Raw genomic sequence first — 16,010 nt, forward strand, 5'->3', positions numbered from 1 at the left:
ATCAGGCACTTTTTTTTTTTTTTTTTTTTTTTTTTTTTTATCATCTGCATTATCAAACAGAATTTACAGGTTTAAAGAATAATTTTACCGATGCATCTGACATCTTTTAATTTAAAGCTGCTTCCAAAATAAACTATTTTACTTTTACTTAATTGTAATGAATCGATATATTTGAATCTGCACAATCATCTTTGCATCCAAAGAAAATTCACGCACAACCAGAATTTACTAAAGTCCACATTTATTTATTACTGACAGCTAAATCTTTGTAAGAGGTCTTCTTTCAAAAGTCAGAATTAAAATGTAAATATACAGCGGACAATGCTTTGTAGCAACGATATTCAAGACAGAAATTTCTGTTTGTAAACAATCCGAGCATTTCATGTCATGTTACGGCTTCTCTCTGAAGAGTTTTTACAATCTGGGAGGTTTCCTCTTTGCGCAATCAGTTTTCTTCTTTGAGAAGTTTCAAACTCGTCTGGTGGATCTTTTAATTCCTCGTTTCCATGGCGATGGTTTTCTTTGCGCGTTGGAAAGTGTTTTGTTTGTTGTCATCAGACCGCCAGCTGGACCTGCTGGGCTCTGTAGGTGTCAAAGTCCTCGGGGAGAGTGTCTGAACGGAGACACGGCAGAAAGTCAATTCACAGCTTGAAATTCATTTGTACCTTTAGCTTTTATTTACGACCTTTCCAATTAGCACAAAATCGGTGAACGCGCATGAGGTGTCATGGTAACCCTTTCGCCTTGGGGTTGCCTGTATCTGTTGGAAAACCCAAACCAGCAGCTGCCGGGCTCGTCTCATTCACCGAAGACTAACTTTGACTTTTTAAACTGGAACATCTCAAACCAGAGATAAGGTAAGGTGGCTGTGATTGATTGAATGAATGGAGAACACTTTGCGGTCACAGTTCAGCCTCTCAACCCTTTTGAACACGTCACTCACCGTTGCAGCGATAACGCAGGTTGGCCCAGATGATGTTCTCCTGGGAGAAGCAGAAGACTCCCAGTCGGCCTCCTCTCATCGTGACGTCTATGATGACGCCCGTGTCCGCCACCATCTGAGGACCCTCGAAGAAACGAACTCTGCTCACCGACAGAGAGCGGGAAGAAACATCACGGTGAGAATCATAAATTCCTTCTTCGTGAACAAATTTGGATCAGATCGCGTCTCCATTTTCTGCCGCTCTTCAGGCTTTAAACCCGTCTTTTAGTGTGCTTGTTTGGTCCAAACCAAAATATCCTGACTTTTCGATGGATGGCGTGACTTTTTAAAGGCGGTAACGTTTCCCAGAGGATGAATCCTCCTGACTTTGGTTGATCCTCTGCGAGTTTCACTCCAGCAGAGTGGTTCACATTTTGGCTTTTTCCCGAAATGTCTGAACAGCTGCAAAATGGATTGCTGTTAAATCTTCTGTGCGTATTCGTAGTGGTCAGAGGCTGAATTGTCTGGTGACCCACTAACTTTTCAAGTAGCACCATCATCAGGTCAAAATGGTTTACGAGCAAATACGCGAAACTGAAATGGTGAAAATGGATTAAATTACCGTCAGTTTGTTTTATGTTGCGCTTGTAAACATTTTTAGCATGCCGACATAAGCATTTAGCTCACTGCGCCTCAAATTCTACTGGATAAAACTGGTACTGGTCCTCTCATCTAACTCTCAACAGCGTCAAATACGTTTGCCTACATGCCTCAGTTAAAGATTGAAGTCAGTCAGTACCTGATGTATCCGTCAGCAGGCCGGTGCTGCAGGAACCAGCGGTACGAAGTCTTGTCCTTCCAGCCAACATTGCGAGCGTCCTTCCAGAGAAGTTTCACCTGGTCACCGGTGTCGCCGGTGTGCCACAGGGCGTTCCTCAGATTTTCACCTGGACCCGTGTTTGACTTTACTGCCTTTTCAAACACAACAAAGGACAAGGAGTCTGAGCGTCTGGACGGTTTTCTTGTTGTCGTCAACTTCAAAACTGCACAAAATAAATTTACAGAGCTTCTGGCTGACAGCTGGACATTGAGGTTTATTTATGAGGGTTTTGTTTAAAAAAAAAAAAAAAAAAAAAAAAAAAGGATTAATAAGCTGTAATTAAATAGTCTATATAGATCTGTTATTATGAGTAATAGACGGTGATCGGTAGCATTAAAATCTATTAATGAAGCTATCAAACTTAAAACACTGTTATACGTTTTCTTTATCCAACTGGTATTTCTTATAACTAAACTGTTCGACCACAAAGTTTAATATCTGCAAACTAAAAGTCTAAAATGTGTGTGGGGGGGGGGTTGGGTACATTTCGGAGCAAACTACCTTCAGCTGTATGCCTGGTTCTGCCACGGCTCTGAACGGGTTTGCCTGCCAGTAAATCTGCTCCACCTGCTTCCACATCACCACGTAGAAACTGGAGCTGTCCTGGTAGCCGAAGATAAATCCAGCGTAGTCGTCGTCTGTCACCGTATTAACATGAAACGTCCCTTCAAAGTCCACGCCGCTGAAAGCAGTGTAACCTGTGGGACAGACCGTTGCACACAGTAATCAGACGTGTAATGTGGAACTCGTGAAAAATATACCTTGGTGCTGGTTTAGAACAATATCGTTATCAACATTCAAGTCTATGGTGCTTATTTTAAGTTTAGTTTGTTCCCTCACCTGCTCCCAGTTCCCCAATCAGCCCCAGCTGCTGTCACTTGACAATCAACCAGCCAGTACACATACCCCCATCCTTCGGTCAAAACTAAGTCGTGAGCCTCCATGTCAACCTGTGCATGTACCGGTTTCCTCGTGTTTCGGCCTCTGCATTTCCCCTATGTGTGTCCCTAAGGCTTGAACTTCGTGTTTGACCACAACTGTAAGTAAAGTGCTTTTGTTTACCCGTAGACTGTATATAAAAGTGGACATATAGCTTCAGGGTCGGAAAAACGAGGCAGACGCGGAAGTGCCTCCAACTGCAATACCACCGAGGGCCACTAGGACATACAAGGTCAATAGATTTTAGATTAAAGTCACTCCTTCATACTCATTTTCTGGAGGTCTACCTGAAACGAATCCCATCATTTATCAGATATTAGGCTTCAAAAAGTGATATGTTTCGGGGTCGTGTCTATTTGATTGACAGGTCTGTGGTGCAGTCAGGATTCCGCTATAAGTGGGCGAAGCGTGGTGTCCTCTGAACGAGTCAGATCCTTTGCTCGCTCCTCCCCAGCTTGTCCAGGTATAAGGTCATTTCTGGCTCCAAACTAGCAAGATGGTGACGGCCAAAATCCGAATTTGAAGCTTCAAAACTGCAGTTAACAAACGGATGGTTGACATCCCGGTTGGTTGCCACTTGGTTTTACCTCATCCGTGTGTCAGTGTCATGCTCTCTAGTCCCTTTCCCTGCGAAGCCTGTCAAAACTATTACTTTAACTATGAGATGTTCTTACCAACAGCCAACCCGGGGTCACTGTTCATAGTCTGGACGATCTCTCTTCCCTGAACAAACAACAACAGTTTTAGAAGAATTTAATTTGATGGCAAACTATTTTTGGACATGAAAGTGCAACAACAAAACAAGCAAAAAAAAAGCCGTCACTTGACCTGGTTCAGCACCACCCAGTTGGGGTCGATCTGTGCGTCTCCCTCCGGGTCTAAAACGACGGTCTGGTACTCCCTGAAGTCGGTGAGGGTGACCTCAGCGTTTTCAGGACAAACGTCAATGGTGTCGACTATAGTGTCATTGTCGAAATCCTTCTCGCATACATTACCCACACCGTCCCCTGGGAGGATATATAAATAGGTCTTTTATTACATACTGGGTATAATAAGAAATTCATTTCTGCTTTAATATGTCAATGACTTTACCCACCGTCAGAGTCCTCCTGCAGGGGGTTTGGGATCAGACGACAGTTATCAGGACCGGGGGGCAGCAGGTCTGGGATGCCGTCATTATCATCGTCCTCATCGCACTCGTCACCCTTTCCGTCTTTGTCGGTGTCCAGCTGCGAGCTGTTGATGACGGCAGGGCAGTTGTCCCGAGAATCTTGATGACCATCACCATCGCTGGACGAGAAAAAAGTAGATGTTTTATGACAGATGCCACAGATAAACATATGCAATGATTGATGAGGCGACACAGTACCTGTCCTTGTTGGTGTCACAAGGGTCTCCAATCAAGTCATTGTCCGCATCCATCTGAGAAACATGACGTGAGTTGGTATTAACATGAGATTTTAGAAAGGTCTGCGCTACCTCTGACACAACAGGAAGCATCCGGGTGTCACACCACGCCATGATAATGATCATCTCAGGGGACACTATTCCAAAATGTACAGTACATTTTGTTATGTATTTAGTATTTGAGAAAGTTTCGGAGCAGTTGCAGCTGTTGTGTGATGTCAGAGAGTACTTATACACTCAGGTGTACGCTCCTACATCACTGTGACAGTGAGAAGTTAAACCACTGGAGGTCAAGACTTTTAGTTTCTGTTAAATTGCTCTTTAAGTATTTTCTGCAGATTTTGTTCAGTATTGTTTGTAATAAATTGCTTATACAGTGAACCCTCGTTTTTCGCGGGGGTTACGTTCCAAATAGAAACCGTGATAGGCGAAATCCGTGAAGTAGTAACCTTTATTTTACAATTGAAATAGATAGAACTGGACATTAAATATATCTACGTTACATATAGTCGTAATGTGATTTCAATGCATGATGCAAATCCGTGAAGCAGCGAGACCGTGAAAGGTGAACCGCGTTATAGCGAGGGTTCACTGTATTGTAGGGTTTTTTTTTCCCACCGTTTCTTACATTAATTTCCATTTGTGTTTGTATATTTGGCCAAACAGACTTGCAAATCAAAAGAATAATTTGTGTTCATTCTTATGCGACATTCATGTCATGTGCCTTAAAACCATTCATGTTCCTGGATGACTCGAGATGTTCATTGGATTACAGAGTTGGTCTTGTGAGGGTTAAATAATCTGTGCAATAATAGTTATAATCAGTCCAAAATGACGTGAAAACTGGTAAAAATAAAAAATAAAAAAAAAAAAAAATTCCTGCAACCGACAGAAACTATAACCCGAAACTCCAACCACTGTGTAAAAGAGTAGCATTGTGACCCTGTTTACAATATGAGTCGAAGAGCTGTGTATCACCGAAACAGAAGAGATTTGTCACCTGGTCGGGGTTGGGTATGTAAGGACAGCTGTCGCAGGCATCTCCCACATTGTCTCCATCTCGATCTTTCTGGTCGGCGTTGGGAACTCTTATGCAGTTGTCCAGGTTATTGGGGATTCCTGAGATTAAAGTGAACGTCAGTAGATATTGACAAGCACATGGCCTTGATTTGGTTTATGTACTCCGTGTCCACGACAGCTACGGGTGTAACTCAAATTATAAAGCTTTTTTAAATAAATATTTAGAATTAATCCAAATGTTCAGCTTTTTATTTACTTCTTAACTGACTTTAAAAATGATCACATGCTCTTCATAACTCAAAATATAAATGATTAAACTACAAACGTCATTGCTGAAGAGACAGAAGGCGATAGGAGGCTTCATTTCATCATTAAAGGTTTATTACTATTAATATTACTATTATTAATTATTACATTACTTATTACAATTCTTACTATTGTAAATGAGTCAGAGTGCTCACCATCCCCGTCAATATCTTCATCACATTCGTCGCCAAATTTGTCCACGTCTGTGTCCTTCTGGTCGTTGTTTTTGACTGCGCGGCAGTTGTCGCAGGCGTCGCCAAAGTCATCCTCATCAATGTTCCTCTGGTCCACGTTAGGCACCAGCACACAGTTGTCCTGTAAAAAAAAACGTTTTAAATGGAAATGAAATGTTTTATTTTCTGCAAGTAAAGTGACATGAAAAACAAACGCCCACACAAGTTTCTTTGATTTGTTTTAAAACTCTTTGAAACATTTTTATTGTCTTTTCTGCATGAACCTGCATGTTTAGGATCCCATCCCCATCTGCGTCTTCATCACAGGCGTCTCCAAGTCCATCACTGTCAGCGTCCTCTTGACCAGAGTTGGGCACAGTGAGACAGTTATCCTGAAAAGCAAAGCACTCATTAGTAAAGAAGATGCAATGAACTAGAGACTGCAGATCTCCCTTGGTTTGTATCTCTTTAGAGAAGTTAGTGTCTCCTCTAATAAGTAGAAAAACAATAACTATTGTGCCTTAAATTCTAATACTTTCTAAAGCAGTCTTGTCTCGTCTTAAACCTTTGGTCTGAACTGGGATGAAGATGTTCGGAACAACCTGCCTTACAAGTACCTTTTAAAAAAAAATTGTTTACAGCACTTTGTATAAAGTTTACTTTTCATGGCATTATCTTTGAAAACATCCTCACTTTACTTATAATGCCGAAACCTTTTCCTCAGAACTGTGAATCACCTTTTATCCTCAGCAGCTACATAAATTGGGATGTTTTATGCAGATTACTTTTTTTTAATATATATATCAGTAATTTACAGAGATGTCTTGCAGTCATGAAGGAGACTCACCTTGTCACAGTTCCTCTCAGGACAGCCCAGTTTGTCATCAGGGAAACCATCGATGTCAGTGTCAGGACCGCAGAGGTAGCCGTTACCAGCCCATCCAACTCCACACTGTGAGGATGGAAAATGTTTCAGTAGCTGCACAGGCTGTTTTCATTGGAAATGCTGCATCCAGTTTCAGATGAGAGTAACTGCTCCAACAGATTTCACAACATCTGGCACACAGACTCAAACATAAATGTTTCAAAGTGACAGGTCGTAAATGTTTTTAAAGGCTCAGTGAAGTGAACGTGACAGCTTTTCAGTGAGAAATATGACCCGAGGATGACAAATCGGAACATTTTATTTGCTCACCTGACACTCGATGGTCCCCTCTCGATGGACGATGCAATCGGCGCTGGCGTGGCAGGGGTTGGGTTGGCCATTCCCGCAGGCTCTCTCAGGCTTACAGCCCTGTCGTTGATCCCCAATGTAGCCTGTCTTACATGGACCACACCTGAACGAGCCCTAATGATACACAGAGGGATCAAAACCATCCCACGAGGTCACGGGGTCAGCCAGTGTTCCTACAACAGTATTATAATTATAGACCTGCAAAGGTTAGACTTGGACAGTTGTCATAGGGATTTAAAGATAAATGCTAAAATGGAGCATTAGTTATTATTAGTATATCTAGTTAATATTTGCCAAATATAAACTTCAGGGGCGGGTTTCTTACAGTTTATTGAATTCACAAAGTATCGGTTAGCATCTCAAGTAGAACTAATTTGCTCAGATGTTTGGGTAAATCAATACTTTTTTATTAAAACTAAAAAACATTGCTGGCTCTTTTTGAGTGTGCTGAAGTCTCTTTCTTATAGGTTAGGAGGTACTATATTAGCAGCAGCTTTACATAAATGTGACTATCAGTGATTTACTACAAATTCATAGTGTTGATACTCACAGGGGTGTTCATACACACAGAGTTCTCCACACAGCCTCTATTGGTGGGATCTTCACACTCATTGATATCTTTGCATACCTTGAATGGACAAACAGAAGAAACTTTGTGGGTTTCCACATTAACAGTGAAACAAGAGACAAACAAATGAGAAGTGAAGCAAAGTCAGTTCCGCAACAAGGATTAAAGTGGTGTTGAAACGGCACCCTTTGTTTGTACTACAGACAGTGAGCAGGAGTTGCTAATGGCTAAAGGAAGAAGCTGGTGAGAAGCAAAAATAAGCTTGCTTCCATTGGGAGAATTCCTTCTTCACCAAAAACTACCAACAAACTTAGAAAGGTGTGAAGATATTTTAAATGTTTCTAATTAAATCCATATCCTCCACATATTTTTCACGATATTGATTAGATGACATGATTTTTCAGGATTATTGTAGGTAAGAAAGTTCTTATAAACTTAAAAGTTCGATTTTGTGCAATTAATATTGAAATGATCCTTTGGTTTCGGTTTTCTGCTGTCCTGGTGTTAATATGAGGTAAGTTGGACGCAAAAACTCCCAAAGCTGGAAAAAATAAGAGCTTCGCCCGATGCCATGTCAGTAAATGACCATCCGAGACTATTTTCTTTTTCGATTTTAGGCCTGGTTCTTGCTCCAGTTTCAATTCCTCGATATTTGAAAGCATTCCTACAGCCGTTTATATTGCTTCATCTAGGTTTACAACCACAAACACAGTTGGAGCTACATTTTGAAACAAATCCTTGACTTCAACGCGCTTAGCCCCCCCACTTGTTTCTGATTGGTCCACCCTTCAGAGTGACTGAGTAAACCTTGATGCGAACAAGGTTTCCAGACTATAATCACTATGTTACCACTACTGAAACAATACATTATAAATAAGTAATGCAGTTTAATCAGAGTGTTTCTCATCATCAATACTGACCTGTTTATTGGCAGTAGCGTAGGTGAGGCCGAAGCCCTGGACCTGGGGGCCGGTGTATCCAGCAGGACAAAAACCACAGCGGAAACCCGGTGAGGTGTTAATGCAGCGAACACCCATGTGACAGGGCATCACAGTACACTGTCGATAACAGAGGACACACACACATAGGGACATTATCAAAGTATCAGGACCTGTCTCTTCCATCAGTTACTCAGGATTTTGCTTTCAGTTCTGTACCACACAGGTGTTTACACTTATCTTAGCTCATTAGGCCTTTGTTCAGGTACAAGTTGGGAGGATGTATGCTGGGTAAAATACGAGGCCACCAAACCTCAGAAACCAATAACAGTGACAGAAGTGCAACAAACCAAACATTAAGACATTGCTGGGAAAAAACGGGGGCTCGTCCGGGATTCGAACCCAGACTTACCCATTTAGTTTGTCAAATCTGTGTACCTCGTCCACGTCAGTGCAGTGAGTGCCGTTCCCCTCCATGCCATCAGGACAGGGTCCACACTTTATACCCTGAGGTGTCTCCATACACTTCACCCCCGGGTGGCAGGGGTTGGGCACACAGGAAGGACGAGGCTGCATACCTCCCATCCCTGAGGAGAGAGGAGATCAGCTGTCTTCTGTTTCAGTGCAGTAAGGCATCTAAAAACATTATACTGATTTCAGTTTATTCTAATGTTTCATATCTCATCCAGTTTGTTCAGATTTACAGTATATGATGATGACACTACCATCAAAATACATGACTAATACTGCAGTCTATCCTTATCACATTTTCGTATATGTATTCCTATGCAGGTCTTCAACATATGGAAAATAAGTTGTATCAGGTTCAGATGTATTTTTGGACATTTGTAAGTGAGTTATACATGAGGAGGCTGATCAACTCACCACAGGCTTCACACTCCATCACTGTGTTCTTCAGGAAAACTATCTCTTTAATCTGGAGAATACAATGGATCAATAGATTAAATTCATGTTTTGCATTCCCTCAACACTTCAGATTAGGAAAAGTCAATTTAGAAAAAAGTTACGACGTTATTTTCCTCCTAAATTAGGTAGGTTTACCTGTTGTTTGAGAAGCTCTTTAATTTCAGCCAAAGCGAGGTTAGTCATTTTAATCTGACTGATAATTTCTCCATCTAGATTAGAAAAGAAAACACAATATATTCAACCTATGGAAAATCTTTGTCATTTATCGACATGACAACATTGTAATATTATATATTGTATATTGTTACTTTGATGAGTTTCTATTTGGATTTTGGCCCAACCACAATATTGAGCGCTCCCATTAAGATATTTTTTACCTGATTCAGGTAACATTTCAGATCTGGTCTAGTTAGATTTATGTGCTTCCTTTGATACAGTGGATATAATATACTTCCACTGGACAGAACAGAAAACTGGGTCGGCCTCCATGGCCACAGTAGTGGTGTCAGCTGTGGGCTGGAGAGATGGTGGGAGTGGTTCTGGGAACAGTGCCAGGGAGGGAGATAATTAGCACAGGTGTTTCACATTGACTGATTACTCTCTCTATATATATGGGCAGCAGTGTGGTGAGACTGGTTTCTCACACACTCGTTGTCAGAAGATATCAAGAAAATGGCATGGAGAGTCTGATTAAAAGTGACCAGTTCAACTTAGTGTGTGCTCTGAAGCACACAGCTCTTTGAGTTTCTGGATTTCCCTGGTGTGTGAGTCACTAATGGTTTCTTTTATTAAACGTGTTGCACATTTTACCCAGTTGTCCTGTCTTGTACTGAGGTAAACCAAAGTAGTACTTGCAGTTTTGCTACATGTATCATCAAGACTGGAATTGTTTAGTCTTTATCCTTCTGAGCAGGTGAACATGATGTGTGGGGTTCCCCAAGGCTCAATCCTTGGACGTCTTATATTTAACATGTATTTGCAGCCATTGGGCAATTTTTAAGAAAACAACAAATTAAGTGTCATGCTTATGACATCCAAATGTACCTTTCTCTGGGACTAAAATCCCATAGATTATTACAGCAAGCGAAATGAAAAAAATACAGCATTTAATTGCCCTTGAATTAGACTAAAACTGAACAAAAAGACATCAATGCACCTCATTATGATCACACTGAAAAGCAAAACAGGCAGATAATACTGATATTATACTGAAGGTGTGAGCCTACTGTATGTAATAATAATCATTACTTTATTCAAAGGGCACCTTTGTATTTTACATTAAAAGTTAATACATATATTTAGTGCATGTGAAGACCAGTTTTGCTTCCAGATTCTTCTTTGCACCTCATCAGTTTTTTCTTGAAAGCCTTCCTGGCTGAACATCTGGACTTGAAGCTCACCGAAAAGCAAATATGGACATGTGGGGGTATCCTGTTCAACATGATCCACTGCCTCAATAATACCAGAGTCTATAATACACGGCATTCCTCAGCCACCACAGGCCTCGTTTGTATCCACGACCTACGCATTCACTGGACTCCGCGATGTTTTGATTGCAGCAGCAGAATTGACTTTCCAGATATGGAACGATACAAGATTTGCTGGAAGATACATTCTTCAAGCTCACATGCTGACAGGAATTAAACTCTGTGCACATCCTGGCGTTTCTACAGTGTAACACTGTGAGGGTTCCATGTCTGAATATCATCTGGATGTTTGATGCAGATTATCGTCTTTCAACCATCTGTTAACTATCCAACAATAACTATCCCACAAATAAAAAGAAGATTGTCTTTAAAGTTAGACTGGGAAAAGAAATTCATCCTGGGAATGATAAGTTTGATTTATACACAAGAAAAAATACAGTTGCCAGAACTCACTACTACAGTAGTTTTGCAGCTATAGTTATTACTTGGTTTGGTACAAGTTTACGTTATTGTTGTGTAACTGATATTACCGTCAGTCAAACTGCTGACTTCAGTATATGTGCTACAGACATATTTCAGTGGTTTTATAAATTTTTATCCCAGAAATTAATCTAAATTTGTTTAGTGTTATTTCTGTCTGCAAACTGTGTTTATTATATAGAACACTATCTTTACTATCCACTGTTTTATTTTTTTCTGAAATCTGAGTGAAAGTGAAATTCTTTTCACTATAAATTGCTTTTAAAATGCCTGTTGGTGATGATCTTCGATTACTTTTGATGAATAAACTATTCAGCATCTATTGACTAGAGAGCAGTGAACAAGGGAGTGATTTCAATATCCTTAAATGACAGCATAGTTCACTCTAATTCTATTTTAATGCCTCTTTCCTCTAACTGGAGACAATAAGATAAAATGAAGTGAAAACACAAGCATTTGAAGGAACAGAAATGTGACTAATAGATTACCAAAAGTCTCTCAAAAGAGTAAACTACTTGTGACTCAGTGTGGCTTGTTTGTGAGGTTTGCTGGACTTAAAACTTCAAACACAAAAGTAAAGGCTACAATAAAAGAATATTTAATTTGATGAACTTGTTAGTGAACAGTTGATTATTCACATATCCAACAGTTATGGAGGAACATTATCATTAATTTAAAGTATTGTATCATCTGATGATATCAAGTTCAATATTTATTGTCTTTTTGCTCTGTTTTTGGTCTCCACCAACTCCTGAGGGAAATAGCTGGTTCCTTGGCTCCCATCGGTGCTTCACTATGTTTACCAGATTGTTGCTAACTGTGTCTGTGTGCTGTTTGGTGCTGAGCAGATTGTGTACAGTAGGGTTTTTAGAGCTTTTGTCTGTGGAAAAAAAACCCTGCTACTTCCAGAAATGGCTGAGAGCAGTGAGGGTGAACTGAAACAGTACAGTGCAGTCGGACTGTTAAACAACAAGCTGAAAATAACTGTTAAAAGTTCATAAAGCTAAGAGGAGCTCCATAATCAGGTGACAAATTTATCTAAATCCACTTACAATGGAAATATAAGTCATAGCTGCTTTAAAAGCTCTTCAGTTACAGCAAAACGAAAACGAAAAAACACAGACATCATCATTTTTACAGATTCGGCAGATGCCACATGCATAAACCTCCACTCATGACGGGCTGTGTGAGTTCAAGTTTGGTTGTATCCTGGAGGATCATACTGCTTCTACTCATTAGACCCCAACACCCCCCCCCCTCCACACACACACACCCACACCCACACCCTCAAACCCCCTCTTTAACCAGGCACCACCACCTCCCCCAGAGGAGCTGTATGAGGGCAGAAATCTCCTGAGCCTGAAGCGCAGGAAATATGTTCTTCTCATTAGCAGCAACTCTGCTTACTGAATGAATTCCACAGCAGAGAGAAAAGATACTGGAAGTAAATCACTCTCACCGCTAATAGAGAGGAGGCTGAAACCTGGACGACAGACCTCAACAGTGATTGTGATTTCTTTCATTGTGCTAAGATTTGCACACAAAATGTCCTCTGAGCTCGTTTAGTATGTTTACAAGTCAATTTTGTGTTCCCTCAACTTGTTTATGTGATGAAATAGTTGACTAATTTTTGATAGAGAATAATTTTAAAAGTAAATGCTTCTTAAAAAATATAAGCTTTATTTGTACTAAATTTCATTCATAGCATTCATTTTGTCAATTTTTCTCTGTTTCTTTATGTTCACAACTTCTCTGCTGTATGGATTCCATCTTTGTCTCTTTTTTTTTTTTTAAAGCTGCATTCATCCTATTTGATATATTCAAACAAATAACTGAGACTGATAGCAACAACTCCAATAAAAATCTATGAAAGTAATTTCCCCTGAGGGATCAATCAGTTTTCATTTTGTTGTTTCCTGGCTGCACAGCCAAAAGCAGAAATGTATTTATACTTTTTAAATCATGTTATTTGTTGTATCTGCTGTTTCTCAACCTCAGTTCTCATGTGTTGTGTCATCTTTTGATATTTTTTTACACTGCGTGGTTAAATTTGGACAATCGAGTTCCTCACGAGCTGACTAAATAAAATTAAAAAAATCACCATTAAAAGTCAAACAGAAGAGAACAGAAGATATTTCTCACCTCTCTGTGCTGCCACCGCGTGCCCTCCCAGGCAGAGCGCACAGGTCAGCCTGACAAACCACAGCATGGTTGGATCTCTGACTCAGAAGAATCAGTTCAGGTACAGCAGGTCCGTCTCCCTCCTTCAGCTCGGCCCCAGCGCTCCTCCTGATAACCTGGTTCCAGAAGACTTCTTGGAGCGTTTCCTCCCCTGCTTTGTTTTTTATAGCCCCACTGTCAACCCCCACCCCTCTCCCGGTTTAAATCTGCATCCATTCCCCTAAAGCTACCAGAAAGGGGAAGAAGAATAGGTTTTACTGCACAGCACAATGCACTCCCACATACAGTGTAACAGAAGCATCAGTCATTGTGTTTTCATGTCACTTTGATGCTTCATTTAGTGTAAAGTGTGCAGGGGTACATGTTGCAGAACAATATGGCTTGTGTATGCTGAGCTTTAAGGTTGGTGTTAAATTTATTATGGACACTTAATGCACCATAAAACTGCCTCGAGGGTTGGTTTCCTTTTGGCTCACTGGACTGTTTTTTTCTCAGCTGGTTTTTAGTAGTTTGTTGCTTAAAACTGTCTTCTAGTGAGACATTAATATTTAACCAAAATGAGCCAATACATGTCGTGTTTCAAACTTGTGTTTAGCTGTAAAAATAGTCTCCTGTAGCATCATGTGTGAGAGGAAATAGGAAATAGAAAATAAAATCCAGACGTTAACACTTCATAATGTACATAACCTTTGATCTGCAACATTTCTAAGATTATTACTTTTTCTCTTTCATGTCTTCCCAAATATTGTGTTTGATATGCTGCCATACAACCATACAACATATTTTGTTAAATTATATTTAACTATTTAAATATAAAAGAGTTTATATGCACAACTGGACTTATTGTTATTTTACCCATGAAGTTGTGTAATTCTGATCTATGTCTTTGACTTTTTTTTTTTTTTTTTTTAATCCTATTGATTTAATATGTCAAACTGTTTTAACAACAATTTGGCAAGTAAAGTTCTGCAAAAAAAAAAAAGTATTAATCGATCCATCTATCTCATTATAAGAGATACTAGTTTTACAAAACTAATAAAAGAAATAAATCTCTTTTTTTCTTTAATGTCTAAATGAATAAAAGTGAAACTAACAGAAAAGGCTCAATTTGGTTTAAACAAAAAGAAAATAGGCTTTAGATTTCATAATAAAACCCTGTTTACCAGTTCATAAATTCATGATTACAGCTTCATTTGAATGTGAATGTGTGTGTGTGTGTCTCTAATGGGATCAGCAGATGTTGCTTGCATTCTTTGCACTCAAGGTTTTTGGGGTTTTGGTCCCGATCAGTTTGGCAAACTCTCACCACTTCCACTCCTCTGTCTTCTCTCCGCCCTCCGCCTCCTTGCTGCCTTGCCCAAAGGAGCAGGGAAGTCACAGCATGGGCCTCTGTCTGGCAAGCAAACGGCAACTCGTTTCTGTCGTCGTTTCTGGACTCATTTCTCTGTGTGTCAAAGAAATTTAAATCACATAATATTTCTGTAATTAGCTGGAAATTTGATTCGGTATTGTGTTTTATCCGGATCAAAGGAACCATTGATCAAACCTGTTAACATACATACTTGTTTCCTTTCCTTTGTTGCACCTTAAGTTGCTTTACATTGGCAAACATCATCTTATTTCAAACTGTGATTGAGGAATGGAACAAAATAATAACCCAATACTATATCTGAGTAAAAGATAAAGGTATTTGCACTTCATTTACCTTTTCACGGCACATTATATATCTACTCAATTACATTTCATGGGAAAGTAGTGTGAGGCTATAGTACGAGTTATTCTAAGACTTTTCAAATTGGATACATTGTGCAAAAATAAAACTATTCAACAGTTGCTCAAAATTTGTGCTTAAACACTCAGAAATAAAATATTCAGCAATTGTTTTGCTAATAGATCAACCATTTTTATGCAAAAAACACCAAACTGATGATGGTTTCAGCTTCTTAAATGGTGTCGAAAAGTTGATTTTCTTTGTCTTCAATTACAGTTAAATTATTTTGAGGTTTAGACTAGATGTCATTTTTACATGTCATTGGATTGGTGCCGAATATTCCCCTAAACCATCTATAAGATGTAGATATATAGATAGATAGATAGATAGATAGATAGATAGATAGATAGATAGATAGATAGATAGATAGATAGATAGATAGATAGATAGATAGATAGATAGATAGATAGATAGATAGATAGATAGATAGATAGATAGATAGATAGATAGATAGATAGATAGATAGATAGATAGATAGATAGATAGATAGATAGATAGATAGATAGATAGATAGATAGATAGATAGATAGATAGATAGATAGATAGATAGATAGATAGATAGATAGATAGATAGATAGATAGATAGATAGATAGATAGATAGATGTCATTTATCTGCATTGGATACTTCAACGTTTGATACTTAAAGAACATTTTCAGATAATACTGACATTCTTTTACTTGAGTAGCTGAAGCTTCTTGAGATCTGTAACGCTCGGCCATCAGTGCAACAAATGTAACCTGAAAATGCAGCGAACAGACACCTTCCCTGCCTAAACTTTGCTGATGTGAGGAATGTTGAAGGTTGAAGGCTGCGTGTAACAACCTCCTGCAAACTT

The 16,010-nt window shown here is 39.5% G+C and overlaps 1 protein-coding gene across 1 annotated transcript; it reads right to left on the reverse strand.

Moving 5' to 3' along the window:
- Nucleotides 1–218: 218 nt before the first annotated feature.
- comp (cartilage oligomeric matrix protein) lies at nucleotides 219–13,505 on the reverse strand. The gene is made up of 19 exons (XM_069702330.1): nucleotides 13,364–13,505; nucleotides 9,450–9,523; nucleotides 9,273–9,324; nucleotides 8,826–8,974; nucleotides 8,370–8,507; nucleotides 7,432–7,509; nucleotides 6,843–6,995; nucleotides 6,495–6,599; nucleotides 5,932–6,039; nucleotides 5,630–5,789; nucleotides 5,149–5,267; nucleotides 4,111–4,163; nucleotides 3,838–4,031; nucleotides 3,570–3,748; nucleotides 3,416–3,464; nucleotides 2,304–2,500; nucleotides 1,722–1,894; nucleotides 944–1,083; nucleotides 219–613 (listed from the first exon to the last, which is right to left on the reverse strand). Exons 1-19 carry the CDS (start codon nucleotides 13,428–13,430, stop codon nucleotides 555–557), a joined length of 2,247 nt encoding a protein of 748 aa, XP_069558431.1. The 5' UTR covers nucleotides 13,431–13,505; the 3' UTR covers nucleotides 219–554.
- Between the last annotated feature and the right edge of the window lie 2,505 nt (nucleotides 13,506–16,010).

This window comes from Brachyistius frenatus, unplaced genomic scaffold (assembly GCF_029030835.1).
Source record: "Brachyistius frenatus isolate BFR_SWC_R1_liver_20210118 unplaced genomic scaffold, ASM2903083v1 Contig_41, whole genome shotgun sequence".
Lineage (NCBI taxonomy): Eukaryota > Metazoa > Chordata > Actinopteri > Embiotocidae > Brachyistius > Brachyistius frenatus.